At 38.7% G+C, this 15,921-nt stretch overlaps 1 protein-coding gene across 6 annotated transcripts in view; it reads left to right on the forward strand.

Annotated features, from left to right (window-relative positions):
- LOC117411061 (lysosomal-trafficking regulator-like) overlaps window positions 1–15,921 on the forward strand; it is a 186,765-nt gene that overhangs the window by 125,991 nt on the left and 44,853 nt on the right. For all 6 annotated transcript variants that reach the window (XM_034018115.3, XM_034018116.3, XM_034018117.3 and 3 more), the window contains 7 exons: window positions 93–323; window positions 3,596–3,762; window positions 5,051–5,203; window positions 12,306–12,497; window positions 13,861–14,039; window positions 14,487–14,696; window positions 15,420–15,584. In XM_034018115.3, the coding sequence (XP_033874006.3) occupies window positions 93–323; window positions 3,596–3,762; window positions 5,051–5,203; window positions 12,306–12,497; window positions 13,861–14,039; window positions 14,487–14,696; window positions 15,420–15,584 (1,297 nt within the window). The remainder of the gene's footprint in view (window positions 1–92; window positions 324–3,595; window positions 3,763–5,050; window positions 5,204–12,305; window positions 12,498–13,860; window positions 14,040–14,486; window positions 14,697–15,419; window positions 15,585–15,921) is intronic.

Consider the following 15,921-nt stretch of genomic DNA (forward strand, 5'->3'; position numbering starts at 1 on the left):
AAGTGCAATGACTGAATTGGAACTGGGAATATTTGCTGTTACTGTCAGTCAGTTAGACATCTTTGTTTTCTGTTTATTTTTTTAAAAACTAGCCTCGACCTGGAAGACATGGAGAAGATTGACCCCTTCAGGAAAAGGTGCATTATTCCCATATTGGGGCTGATCGAGAACTCTCTGTATGAGAACACACTGGTGCACAATACACTCTGCATCCTGCTGCAGCTCGTCAACGCCTGTTCCAAAGTGGCTGATATCTTGCTTGATAACGGCCTGCTCTATGTGATTTTTAACACCTTAGCAGCGCTCAACGGGCTGGAGAATCGGTAAGTTGTGCAAATGCCAACATTCTTGCAAATCCTTTGATGATATTCTGTTTTTTAATTTGGATAAAGACCATTTATCATAGCACAACTTTATACATTTGTGAACAGGATGGCTGCAGGGGTGACGTCAGACCAGAAACAGAGACTCAGGAAGTAGCGGGGCGAAACTGAAACGCTACGGCGTTCAGTTATTTTATTAAATAATAAAACAAACAAAAAAACTACACAAACAAAGAGGTGCGTTGGCCAAACAAATAAACAATAAACTGACAACAAATAAGTCTCGTGCTGGTGTTTAAACCAGCACGCTTAGCAATCGTTATCTTTTTTTACCTCCTGCCTTTGCTCTCGTTCTCTACTCCGAACCCTCTTCCCTGAACAAAAACAGCTGCAGGCTTTTATATTTTGGCCGAGGGGTTAACTAGCTAACTAACTGGCCATAGTCTGCACGGATTTAATAAGGATGCATGACTGTCAGCTAGTTAAATAATCAGTAGCTGATCTGTCACAAGGTTTTAAAATCAAAATACAAAACAATGACAAATAATGGCGGCGGCTTTATATCTGCTCTGCAAACAATAATACAAATAATAATAAAACAGCGCACATATATATATAGGGGTGGGACATTTGATGGAAGTACTTGTTTATCTCTCCCCACCTGAGCTCTTATACAGTACTGTGGTTTAAGGGCTGCATAGAACACAACTGTGTAACTAATATGTGGTCCTATTACCTATAACACAGGAAGTGAATGTTGAGCTGCTTATTCTAGGGCAGGGGTTTTCAACCCTGGTCCTCGGGGACCCCTGTGTCTTCTGTTTTTCATTCCAACTGAGCTCTTAATTACTTAACTAAACCCTTAATTGAACTAATAATTAGCTTAATTAAGCCTAGAATTGTTTTCAGCTCTTAAGCAGCTGGAGATTTCAACTTAACTATAAAATGTTATAAATAACTTTAAATCTGCACCTTTTTTTAGGAGCTCTGAACAATTAAAGGTCTAATTTAAACTAATTATTAGTTCAATTAAGGGCTTAGTTAAGTAATTGAGAGCTCAGTTGGAATGAAAACTAGAAGACACAGGGGTCCCTGAGGACCGGGGTTGAAAACCACTGTTCTAGGGAATTCCCTCACTATTCCTACATTTAACATGTGCTTGTTAATGAATAATCACACAGAGTACTCACAAAAGTCTCATGCAGCTGTGATCTTAGCACAGAATACTTGTGTGATTAGGGAGACCAACATGGCCATCACAATCAAAAACACAGGAATACAGGGAAAGAATTATTAAAACAATATTCATAATACAAAATAATAACTATCCTTCTGTAACAGGGGGAGATCTGGACTGGCCGTCTGACGCAGGCACGATGCTGCAGGGAGGGGGCGGCAGTCCCGTGGGGTCGGCCTGTCAGTCATGGCGGTGACACGGAGAGGTGGGGAGGAGGGTGTGTGCGCTTTCCCCCTCTCTGAGTGGCTGGTAGGCGGGCTCTAATGGGATTGTGTGCCCTATAAAAATAATACTCTGCTGTTTCCTCAGGTCTGCCCTTTTAAAGAAAAAAAAAACAAAAGACGTACTGGGAAGTACGGGAACCGGGACCAAAAAGAAAAACGAGGAAAACAAAGAAAAGAAAGATAAAGAACGGAAAAACCTAACTGTAGTGGGGAACCCGTGGGCAGACCCCTTGTGTAGTGTGAGGGTAGACTGAGGAGACGGCCAGAGTAGGACGGAGACCCGGGCCGTGCGGCTAGCGACGGCTGGGGTAACGCTGCCGAAGTGCAGCACCTTTTCTTTTGTAGTTTTGTTACTGTGTTTTATTTTCCTGTTTTCTTGTTATTGTTATTGTTTGAGCACTTGTAAGTGCGCCCGCACTTGATCCGTACCGTACTGGTATGTCCCGTGGTTCTGTGTTACCATAGTTGGTACGCAGACCACGGCAAACAGCGCCCTCTGCGGGCTGAAAATCGAAAGTACACCCAGCACAATAAAACTGGGCACCTGTGCGGTGCTTCAAATACACCTGCTGTTTCGTGTGTGTCAGGGAATCACCCACCCCCTCCCACACCTTCTCAGAGCGCTTTCGCTTGTGTAGACTTTCCCAAGTCAGCGCTAATCTTGCTGAGTGATACCAACGAGTCCTGGAAAGACTGAAGTCACAGCAGACAAACACCTGCTATCTTGTGAACTATTACTGTGAGACTGGATATGATGTAAACGAAATGTTGAGTTTTCAACAAGTAAAGCTGCTGTTTTATCTACAAGTCTGGGAAACAAGGCAGAACATGACTTTTTTTTCACTGTCATTCACGTCTTCATTTTTTTCATAATTACTTTCTTTATGATTATTGATTTCAGCGCTTTCCTTTTGGCTTATTGGTTGCTTAGTTGTAGAAAACTCAATTTGTAAAGATTATCCATGTAGCGGGAGCGATTCTTACCACAACACAGCACTTTGGTAAGAAGTCTCAGATTCTGACGGTACTACAAACATGACGTGCAGCGGGAAAGTCCAGATTAGTTCAATTACGTCGTTATCGGAGGGGGTGGGGGATTGATTCGTAAATTAGTTTTTGCAGCTTTTTGGCACACTGGTCCATTTTCCTCGATTCATGAAACGGAAGCCATGTGCACTATACTAATACTATATATTAGTTAAAAAATGTAACCGGCCCAGTCCGGCCTGTGGTGCTTCATAACTACAGGTCAATATGCAATCTCTACCGGCCCCAGGCCGCCAGGCCATGGTTAATGTCTAACTCTAGCTACAACAAAAACCTTGTTCCACGTGTATAGCTACGGCAACTTCATTAAGGGAATCGCTCTAATCTAAATACAGCAGTGCACCGTCATATATCAAAAACTCTTTGGTGAACAACATGCATGATACATAATAAACCACAGCTCTATCTATCACCAGTAGAATAACATTAATAATCACAATAACAGGCAGTTCAGTATTACAGTGAGGGTCTCACCCTCGCACAGTAAATGCATAATTACTTGATTTTTGCATATTAAAAGGCTTTTTAAATGTGTTTTTTTTGTTATTGTTTGATTTGTTTTTGTGATGCGGTTACAAACATTAGTGGACCACCATGGTGTTTGGATTTTTCCCACGGACTACTTGCCATATTGAAACAAATTTGTATATGTATATGTATAAGTACATGTAGAAAGTAAAGTATTTATATAATGTACCTAACTTAAGATTCCTGGGAAGTGGTTACAATGCTACCAGACTTGCACTGTCTTGATTTGCTTGTAGGATCCTGCTGAATGACTACAAGCTCCTGGTGTGTGACATTCAGCAGCTGTTGGTGGCTGTCACCATTCACTCCTGCAGCTCCTCGGGGTCCCAGTACTTCCGCATCATTGAGGACCTCATCACCTTGCTGGGGTATCTGCAGATCAGCAAGAACAAGCGCACACAAGGTATGACAGGGATCTCGAGTGAGCTGAGCAGTCAGACCTACCAACACTACTGTCGCATCATTTCATAATTTCACATATCAATAGGTTTTATTTATTTAGGTATACCAGGAACCTTTGATTGGCCAATCTTGTGATTTTTCTTAATTTGCTCACTGATTGCGTTGTCTTGTATATGCTTCACCTCTCAGTTGTGTCATGTGTTTTTTCAGACATATCTAGAGAACACAAGTGCCAGAATCATACTGACCTACTTATTCATGCGTTCTGGCTTGGAAGGCCATACCATTTGATCAAATGTGTTTAAAAAAATAATATACATGTAGGTAATACCTCTAGAGCAGGGACACGCAGACCATTTATCGTCTGACTGCGGCCCATTGTATTAATTCCATTTCACTTATGAATATATCGTGAATATTTTTTTAAACTTTGTTGACTTGGTTTTTTAAATTTTTCGCATAAAAAGCAGCACACCATTTTAATTCGTAATGCAGAGGGTAATTGCTTCTCATCAGCTCCAAATAATTTCACGAGTCGTCTTCTCCTTTCTGAAATGCACAAACCCGCTGCATTAAAAGAACCCATTGCCAACATAGGAGGCTTGTTGCTAGGGAAGTGACGTCACTGCTCTGTGACTTTTGCTACATTGCTGCCTGCTACAACTGAACAAGTCGTCTGCTAAAATAAAAAAACGCTTCAGCAAGCAGATATTATTTAATTTGCTTTGTTGTGCAATGCGTGTGTATATGGTAACAGTACGATATTAATGCTTTGTTTTTAATTGTTTTGTATATTTTTGTTTGTGATGTGTTTTGTGCAGTACGAAATAAAATTAACAGTAATTCTGAGGGAAATTGGCTATATATATATGCCTATCTATATTGCAGCTAAGGGTTAAACTCAGATTATTCTTTAGTATTGTGCAGCCTGCTATACACATTAGGTTAAACAATTTTTCTGGATATGCGGCCCGTGATAAAAGTTTGGTTGCGCACCTTTGCACTAGAGAAAAGCATTCAGACTCACTAATTTCTATAGAGTAATTTTTGTATTTTGCAGGTATAAAATGCAGTGGATCCTTTTTATTTTATACAAAACGTGCAAGCAAGAAGGTGGTCTAATTAAAAACACAAGAGTTCAGGGACATTTTGTTTTTGTTAAAGTTTGGCTTAAAGGTGTAATTGATCTTCATTCCATTATCTACACTCTAATATACTAGTATGCAAGTTTAAGAAACAATTTTCCAATAGGCTGCCCCTCTCTTTCTTTCTTTCTTGTGCTTATTCAGAAATGGCTGTTGCATTGCAATTTCGGGTTCTCCGGTCGGCCATCGAGTTCATCAAAACTACAGCCAATCAGGATCCTCAGAAACTGACTAGCTCTGTCCACTTGCCTGCTCCCCAGCACCATGCAATCTACCAGAAGCGGAAGAGTATTGCTGGTGAGTATTGAAACCACCTAACAACCACTACCATATAAACCAGCCTTCCACAAAATGGTAAACCAAGACACCAATACAGTATAGTGCATTGTTCTAAATATCCTTTTAAAAGGATACAGTGTACTGTACATTGTTAAATATTAGTTACAAAATCTTAATACTTTTTACTTATTTATTTATTTTTTTTAATTCATAAGAACAAAATTATTTTAAATATCAGTTGGGGCCGGTCTACACTTGGCAGTAGTTGACATTTTATTTTTCTACGCTACTGTAGCCACTTTTTATATCAGCAACTTCAGGTAAATTCAACATGGCATTGCCCAAGGTTGCTGCTGTTTTAGTGATTCTAGTCTTCTATACTGACAAAAGAAAACCAGAACCGTGCTCATTATTGCACACTATGCATATCACTGAAAATGTGACTTTTTGAGCAGCTGAGCATGAGCAGCTTTAGAGTAAGCTGTGGTTTACATATTCTTAAAAACTGTTATGGTAAAGCACAATGTGTGTGCTTGTGTTTTTGTAAGATGGATCAGCATGGTTCTGGAGTAGCTAATTGGTACCAAAGATGGTGTCATGAAGATAACCATTGTACATGGAATATTTTCATTTTCTTTCCTTTTTCTAGCAGTTTAACTTGGTACATTCTCCTCTTCAGAGAAAACCTTTCACCACACTAATACAAGATATTCATTGTTGTTGTTTTATTATTTTGTGCCTGTCTGAAACTAAGGTTCAGTTGCCATGAAAGAGTCCATTATGCCACATCTCCCGAGCCAGCATTTCTGTTCCTACGGCCAGATTCCGATGCCCCCATCCTTCAGCCTGTTAAACCAGGAGTCTCCCCTTCCACCCCCCACAGGATCCTCTGCTTATGTATATCCAACAGAAGCAGGTGCAGTAATGCCATCCGTGCCGGCAAGCCCGAATGGGAGAAAACATTTCCGGCATAAGAAATGTTTTTCCATTGCGTTCGACTTGGTTAGAACTGTCGCATGCAAACTACTCTGAATTGCCTGGTAGAAGAATTTCTAGTGCCTGCCTCCTAATTTAATAATCTGATTGCTTTCTGCTGTGATGCTTCTCTTGTTGACTAACACAGTCTGGGACATTTCCAGTTGATCACTTCTAACTGGTTTCTGCTACTGGCCAGCAAGCTGTAGTTGGGTTTTTAACAGCAGACTGGGTGAAACAAAAAAACTAAATCTTACTACTATCTAGTTTTAAGATATTCAGATAAATAAATCACACTTTTATTCAAGAATAAATTTCTCAGTTAATAGTGTAGTGCCCCCTATGTTTGGTAACAATATAACAAAAACAAATATGAAAAAAATAAAGATTCTGATCCACAACTTCAAAAACATTTAAACACAAGTTATAAGAAACAAAGTCACATGGACAAATGTGTTGGCTAGAGTAATGGTTCACACTGTGTTAGGCTTGTAATGATAACGATAATAATCTAATTATTTATCGATTGGGTCCCCACGATAACAAACCGATAATATTTTAATGAAATCGAATATTCCATGAAATTAAAAACGTCTTGTATATATTAACTTACTGTCAAGAACGTAATCTGTGTTGCTTCTAAAAGTTACTGAGAATATGCGTCTGTGAACAAATACAGGATGATGATGCAGAGATCGAGTAACCTGCTTTGTTAATGTATTTTATACATATATTATTTTGTTTTAAATCAGTCCCAACTGTAGCTGTCTTGAGCGAAGAAAATAATATTTAACATTATTACATTGTCACGTGCCGCTGTTTCAGAAAAAGTATATATATATACTGATGGCAGGGCAGCTGGCTCTTTGAGCTAATATATATATATATATATATATATATATATAGATATATATATATATATATATATATATATATATATATATATATATATATATAGATAGATAGATAGATACAGACGTGCTCAAATTTGTTGGTACCCTTACAGCTCATTGAAATAATGCTTCATTCCTCCTGAAAAGTGATGAAATTAAAAGCTATTTTATCATGTATACTTGCATGCCTTTGGTATGTCATAGAATAAAGCAAAGAAGCTGTGAAAAGAGATGAATTATTGCTTATTCTACAAAGATATTCTAAAATCGCCTGGACACATTTGTTGGTACCCCTTAGAAAAGATAATAAATAATTGGATTATAGTGATATTTCAAACTAATTAGTTTCTTTAATTAGTATCACACATGTCTCCAATCTTGTAATCAGTCATTCAGCCTATTTAAATGGAGAAAAGTAGTCACTGTGCTGTTTGGTATCATTGTGTGCACCACACTGAACATGGACCAGAGAAAGCAAAGGAGAGAGTTGTCTGAGGAGATCAGAAAGAAAATAATAGACAAGCATGGTAAAGGTAAAGGCTACAAGACCATCTCCAAGCAGCTTGATGTTCCTGTGACAACAGTTGCAAATATTATTAAGAAGTTTAAGGTCCATGGAACTGTAGCCAACCTCCCTGGGCGCGGCCGCAAGAGGAAAATCGACCCCAGATTGAACAGAAGGATAGTGCGAATGGTAGAAAAAGAACCAAGGATAACTGCCAAAGAGATACGAGCTGAACTCCAAGGTGAAGGTACGTCAGTTTCTGATCGCACCATCCGTCGCTTTTTGAGCGAAAGTGTGCTCCATGGAAGAAGACCCAGGAGAACTCCACTTTTGACAGAAAAACATAAAAAAGCAGACTGGAATTTGCTAAAATGCATGTTGACAAGCCACAATCCTTCTGGGAGAATGTCCTTTGGACAGATGAGTCAAAACTGGAGCTTTTTGGCAAGTCACATCAGCTCTATGTTCACAGACGAAAAAATGAAGCTTTCAAAGAAAAGAACACCATACCTACAGTGAAACATGGAGGAGGCTTGGTTATGTTTTGGGGCTGCTGTGCTGCGCCTGGCACAGGGTGCCTTGAAATGTACTGCCCAGTGTCAGAAAGCTCTGTCTCAGTCGCAGGTCATGGGTCCTCCAACAGGATAATGACCCAAAACACACAGCTAAAAGCACCCAAGAATGGATAAGAACAAAACATTGGACTATTCTGAAGTGGCCTTCTTTGAGTCCTGATCTGAATCCTATCGAACATCTATGGAAAGAGCTGAAACTTGCAGTCTGGAGAAGGCACCCATCAAACCTGAGACAGCTGGAGCAGTTTGCTCAGGAAGAGTGGGCCAAACTACCTGTTAACAGGTGCAGAAGTCTCATTGAGGGCTACAGAAAACGTTTGATTGCAGTGATTGCCTCTAAAGGTTGTGCAACAAAATATTAGGTTAGCGGTCCCATCATTTTTGTCCATGCCATTTTCATTTGTTTTCTTATTTACAATATTATGTTGAATAAAAAATCAAAAGCAAAGTCTGATTTCTATTAAATATGGAATAAACAATGGTGGATGCCAATTACTTTTGTCAGTTTCAAGTTATTTCAGAGAAAATTGTGCATTCTTCGTTTTTTGTGGAGGGGTACCAACAAATTTGACCACGTCTGTGTATGTATATATATATATATATATATATATATATATATATATATATATATATATATATATATATATATATACCTTTTTGTTTTGAAGCAACGCACTATCTGCAACCTTTTTCGTTTTTAATTGCTGTCTCAGTCTAAATGCTGCTGGATCGTAGCTCTACGAATGTAATCCAATTAAACATTGCAGGTTGTACAAAATTATTTGCCACCAGTAGAAAGCAAAATTATTGTACACGATCCGCTGCAGTAATTATTGTCGATTTTTTGTATTCATTTTGGACACTCGCAAAATGTTCACTCACTTAATAGTATCAGTTGAGGTCTCCTAGGTTACTAAACCCGCCCCAAATCTACCAATCAGTGAGGAGAGCCCAGAGTGGTTATTGGCTCCTGTTGTGTCAATCAATAAATCCTGTCCCATTTTCTTTTTTAAATTGAAACACGCTTATAGTGACATCATTAACTTGGACCGATACACGTAACTTAAGTGGATTTAAGTGCAGGGTAAAAGTACACAAAATAGCGAGTTTTCACAGTGAAGAATGAATTTCATGGTCTGTGTCACGTTTTTCACGGCCATGAAATAGGTAGTAATGTACTGCATAAGTGTAAGCGAATCCACGTGGGCGAAACGCTTCTCTGAGCACTCCAGTATGTGACGCATTTTTGGTTGCGATGTGGTATGTAGATTGATTAGGCCTATACATGTATGAAAGATATATTCTACATTTCTTGGTTGCGATGTGGGCAGTAAGTCAATTAATAATAAATCCACATGTATGAAAGATATACATGTTCAAGTATGGAGATGCAAAATAAAATTATCAACTGGAGTTGTTGCTGTTGAAAGTTCAGTTGTAGGAAAGGGTAGGCTACCTCTAATGTACTGTTTGAAAAATGACGATATAGTTGTATTCACTGAAGATAATGCAAATCTAAGTGGCTATGCAAAGTCATGTAAAGTTTTGATTAAAATATGACAGCAAAAAGTGAAATGCATCTCTGCAGCCGCGGCACACTGGTGGAAGGGACTGCTGCTTTTGCTAGCAGAAGCTGGGCCGCGTAATTCAGAAATTATAACCAACCGCAAATTTAAAAAAATGATCGAATTATTTCCATGTGAATAGGCCATAATGTTAATTTAGTTTTCAAACCTTGTTTTTTTTTTTTCTCCTTTGGACTGTGGGGTTGATTTATTTATTTATTTATTTCTTTATTTCTTAATTTACCATTATGTTTAGACTAGAAATTTCAAAGATTTTACACAAAACAAGGCAAAGACTAGTGACGGCAGGAATATGACAATTGAAGAGTGCTGTATTTAAATGACAATTTTATTTATCAAACGTGTCTTAAAACATCAGGATTTGCTTAAATTAGTTTTTTTATACCGTGCTCTATAAAAGGAGGACTTAATGTTCCTTTAAACTGTTATTAGCAAGTAAGCTACATCACCTCAACAATACATGCGCAGGAGACCCAACATACTACATCCTGAGTACCTTTAAATCATTGGCTCCCTCAGCCGTACACGTTATGCACTGTGTGTACCACTGGTTTGCAAAATTTTGGCTTCATAAGTGTGGACGACACATATAATCTCATGCAATCAGTAGAAACGAAACAGACATTTTAAGCTTATGAGATTTGTACTGTTTATTTAGTGGTAGTAATGAGCAAACGGAAGCAGATAAGTTTGGTTGAAGCCTTGAAAAAGAGTGAAAATCTTTCTTCGGATGACACAGAAAGTGAGAGGTAAAAAATCAGTAAAAACACCAAACTGTCTGTTTCTGGCACTAACGGTGGGTTTTTAAGCGCAAAAAATATGATGGCATTATTGCATTATCTGAATTTTGCTGCTCTTCCAGGATAGAGCATGGTAAGTGCACATTTTATACAAGTTTCATTTGTATTTAAATTTTATCAGTGTCATTAGCACATAATTGCCAATTTGTGGTATTTTATTATTATAATAATAATAATAATAATAATAATAATAATAATAATATTATTATTATTATTATTATTATTTATTATTATTATTATTGATGTTTTATTTTTTTAACTGCCTGTTTTGTCATAAGTTACAACGTGTAACATAAAAAAGCATATGTATATACGCCATGCTTAAGGGGTGAATAATGATTACATTAGTTGTAGTGATTGTGAGAGTAATGATTAGAAATGGAACCAGCATAACATGTTTGAGAGAGTTTTCCCCCTTGTACAAGTTTATTTATACCTTTTTTTGTTGTTGCGGACTATTTGGCTGTCACTGTAGTTGCTGTTCTGTCTCGATGGCAGTGCGCTGTGTTTATTTATTTTTATTGCAGTTTTCTAATGTGACAGTGTAGGTGCTGTGAAACTCAAGAAAGAACAAAAATGCAGCGCTCTAATAGGCTGACGCACTTTACAGCATCTTTATGCAGAGTCGTTATCGGCATGAGATGGGATGTCGGTGTGGTTCAGTTTTGCGTACCGTGTGAAAGATTTCTGGGGGCACTTCTGATTTAAAATAACTTTTTTTTTTTTTTTATAGAAAGTACCATCATTTGATTTACTTTTTATATTTTTATTATTGCATTGAAAAATGTATTTGAATGTTAGTTTATATCATGAATGTTCTTAAGTGTAAAACATTCTAAGGTTTTCATAAATGTTTAAACATTGTCAAAAAATAAATTCCAAATATAGATGTCAACTTTAGTGTTTATACAGTAGGATGTGTACAGTGTAAGGAAATGTATCTAAAGTATTTTCCATATGCACTTAAATGTTGTATATCATTAAAACAACACTCTAATGGAGAATTTTTCTGATGGCAGGTTTCACAGACCTAATTGTGGACTGCCTTACCTAAGTTTACATTAAGTAGCCCAAGTTAATGGGGATCAGTGAAACCAGCAGAAGGAGAGGTTACAACAACCCCTAATATGTTAAACTTCAAATACTAAATGAAACAGAATTTAACATTTCTAACAATTACACGTTTTTGTTTTATTATTTTCACTAATCACTGAATAAAAAATAAAAAATGTACACCTTTAATAATCCCTGAACATTGGTTTGTGACTCTCCTGCAAATATACCTTTCCTGAGGAGCCATGAACCACATTATGGGGTTATAGGGGGAATAACGCACTAAAATAACACACTCAAAAAAAAAAAAGTTGAAAGCAATATAGGATTATCAGCAGACAAGACCTTCATAAATAGGAGTTGTCCTTTACATCTTTAAAATTGGTTAATCTGTATCGGTAGAAATCCATCACAGCTATGTGTACATTCAGTTCTAATGTTTAAATAACTGAGTTTAATACAGTAGACATTGGGAAACAAAAATGTTAGTAAGAAAATAAATGTATTGTAAACCGTTTTTTTTAGATTATCCAACATGAGATCCTAATTTTTAATTGTGAGTTGGGAATGTTTCAGTTATTTCTGTTTTGTTACAAGGCAGGGTAAGTCAGGAAATCTTAATTGGTTCACTTCAGCATTTAAACCAAGGCGGATTTAATGGACTAGACCCCTCATCTCTAACTGCTGTTTGACCATATTGCTCACAAGAGTTTTCGTACCGTTGTGTGTGCAGGTCCCCGCAGGTTCTCCCTGGCCCAGTCAGACACATTGCTGATGAAGATGAGGTTGGTGGCGAGTGACGAGCTGACCGTGATGATGCAGAGGAGGATGAGCCAGGAGAACCCAATCCAAGCCAGTGAGACAGAGTATGTGCAGCGGCTGCAGAGACTGACCGTCCTCTCCGTCAACCGGCTCATCTATCTGGGTAAGAGGCGCTGCAGGAATTCCTATATAGAGAACTGCTCATATTGTTCTATTGAACCTTGTTCCGACTCCTTTTTTTTTTGTTTGTTTGTTTTTGTTTTTAATTGAGTGGTCGCCAGTTATTTGTATTGTTTTCTCCCATCGGAGGACAATGCAACCCTGGGCAGCTTACAGGCAAGCCCGCAGGTGCCCGGCCAGACCACAGTGGACGCTGGTGCGTGGTGAGCTGAGGACACTCTGGCCCGACCTAACCCTCCCTCCCCCGGGCGACGCTCGGCCAATTGAACGTCGCCCCCTGGGAGCTCCCGTCCTCGGTTGGCAAAGGAATAGCCTGGACTCGAACCGGCGACGTCCAGACTATAGGGCGCATCCTGCACTCCACGCAGATTGCCTTTACTGGATGCGCCACTCGGGAGCCCCTATTCTGACTCCATTTGACCTTTTTTTATTTTTTCTGCTTTTACTGTGTACTGTGTTAATAAAGAAAGCCACTGCAACACCAGTCAACATTAAAATGGATATTGTAAAATTGATTATTAAAGTCATTGATCTTTTTTAAAGATGCCACTTCATGATAATGAACAATTGTACAAGAAATTTAGTAATAGACAAAAACATTCTCTCATGCTGTACATCGGTAGCTGCAGTGTCGTGTTTTGTCCAAAACTGGAGTTTACTTTGAACCTTTACTCTTTAACCCTTTGCGGTCCTATGTCGGACCCTGTCCGACATCATCAAAAAGACGCAAAAAACTAGTCGTTTTTTCTCTGGAAAAAGCCAAGAAAACCATTCAAAGGCCGAGTGAGATCGATAGGAGCCGAGAGAAGCCGGAAAAAAAAAAAAGTGGGCGTATCTCATGAATACAGATAGCCCCGGCATCACATAGATAACACGGACATAAACAAACAAGATAGCTGCTTCTGCACCCAGCACTCAAAGAATATCACAGACATTTGCAGAGCTTTTTTTAGATGTTATAGTAATAAAATAATGACTTGGATCGCATTATTGAGGAGTTTCGTGATAAATCGAGTGATCAGGAGATGATTTATCGGTATGCACTACTATCAAGAGGTATGTGAAAAAAACAGCAAACGAGGGGTGGGGCGGGGCTGGAGTACTGAGTGTCCTATTGATAATGCAGTGCCTTTTAAACCTGTTTTTCTGTGAAAAAAAAATACTTTTAAACAGCGCATCTAAAATAAACTGCGTGTGAAAATAAATTGGACCTGACATGCCTGAGACGCGCTGAATAAATGGACCGCTAAGGGTTAAGCCTTGTGTACCATCTCACAAACATATACCCGGTACCTTCAGGAAGAACCATTTCATCACCTTTAATAATGGGGTCCCATTGTTTTCAGATGTCAGCCAAGACTTCTTTGATTTGCTGAATATCCCTGAGTCTCCCATTCACCAGAGTTCTTCAGCACAACAGTTTGAGCAGCCTGAAGAGAATGGGAATCCACAGCCCATAGGCAGCAAGACCACTTTCCAGAAGGAAATCTTGAAACTAATGATGGAGGGGATCAGAATAGGACTTGTGAGTGTTGCTCATACAACAATGTAGACAGCAGTTATTTAAATCACTTTTGATTGATGAAACCCACCCAATGGCCTCACTACTTCTTGCCAATGTACTTTTAATCCACCAAATAGACCTTAATGAGTATATACATCAGTGCCACCTGCTGGATATTTAACACATTACAGCTCAATCAGGGTAATAAAAACTACCCCTTTTATTATTGTTGTAATGGGATTCAGGGGAGACTGCAGCTGGTCTGTAAGTCTTAGCTTTTACTTTATTTTATTTTATAGTAAGACTTTTTATCAGAAGTTGTATTTGTTAGAGTGGGAATGATAATTCCACTCCAGGTTTAATTGGTAACATTAAATATTTACGAGAGGGTCTGGGTGGTGGTTTAATTCATTAAATTACATCTTAAATGGTTGAGTTTCTACTGAATAGAATAGTGTTTCAATACAGTGCAGCTCAGGCAGAGGTGGAACCCCAAGGCAGCAGTGGAAGCGGATTCTCTGGTCTTGCAAAGACACGTTCCGCATGCAGATCGGGCGGCTCCTGGTTCACATCCTGTGCCCAGCTCGCCCCCTAGAAGAAAGAAAGCAGGCTTTGGAAATAGTCTATGAACCAAATCATTCTGAGATCCTTCGTGAATGTCTGAGCCCTGGCCTGGAGGTAGGTACTGATGTACAGAGCACTTTAGTTTGAGTCCAGTGACGCTTGACAGTGTGCAGTAGTAGTCAAAAACTAGACAAAATGAAAGCAAACTGTGGAGCACATGTTGTTAGCATTAAAAATAAAAACGTAATTAAGCATCCCTGTGGGTCTGAGCTTTTATGAGTTTGCAAACCCGGCATTGTCGTAGCACCTACTACTGTTAATATCTCATTAACCACATTGTCAACGTCATATTTTCAGTGTTGTGGAAGCTTTGCGGGCAAAATCTAACCCTTCACTTTGGCATGTAACATAAGATGGACGACTTGTTGGGGTCATGTGACTTTTTGGTTAACTGATGATAGACTTAAAAACCTAACATTGAGATATTGACTTAACATTCAACAGAACACCTCATGGAAGGTAATAACAAAAATAATGCATGGGGTGTGCAAACAGGTGGTTTTTTTAAGGTTAATACTCGGTACGCCTGTGTATTCATTGATTTCTCTAGGTCAAGTTTGATTGTGGGTGTCCCACAGATAAATGAACCCTTTCCTTACAGATTGTTTTCAAAATATTTGAGGTAGTTAAATAAACATTGCATGTGTTTTGTGTTGGTGGCCATGACAATGGCCTCTGACCTAATATGGCTGCCATATTGAAGTTATCTGAGCTTTGACGTTACAGCTGCATAGATAATTCCTTTTGTGTGGCTTAACATGATCTCTCTTCTTACAGCATGGACCAAAGTTGGCCTTGTACCTCTATGAGCTCCTCCATGATCATAAAGACTGTCTGTCCAAGGAGGAGCAGACAGCAGTGGGCATATTCATGACATCACTGAAGCTATGTGGGCACCGGTGCATCCCTCCCAAGCCCGACCTCATAAAAGCAATCAAAGAGGTAAGTGAGCTGAAGCTACTCCAGCACTCTCCCAGTCTGTTGATCAGATCACAGTGCTTGCCTGTGCATTGCCTGTTGTTTAATAATTTGCAGCATGAAATTTGCAAGTCAGGTGTTACTTCCTTATTATGTCTTATATCACACCTCTGTAGTGTTTTCTTGTGAGGAGATATTGGTTGATGTGAAAAGACCAGAAATTGTCAACTTTCTTTTCACTTTTTAACCTGGAGGCAAGAGTGCTGTACAGTTATGGCCATAGTAAATAGCTATACTGTAAAAGGTCCAGAAGAAGTGACAAACTTATCAAACATTTCCAGAGTTGTCACACTTGGTAAGT

The sequence above is a fragment of the Acipenser ruthenus genome, chromosome 6, assembly GCF_902713425.1.
Source record: "Acipenser ruthenus chromosome 6, fAciRut3.2 maternal haplotype, whole genome shotgun sequence".
Classification (NCBI taxonomy): domain Eukaryota; kingdom Metazoa; phylum Chordata; class Actinopteri; order Acipenseriformes; family Acipenseridae; genus Acipenser; species Acipenser ruthenus.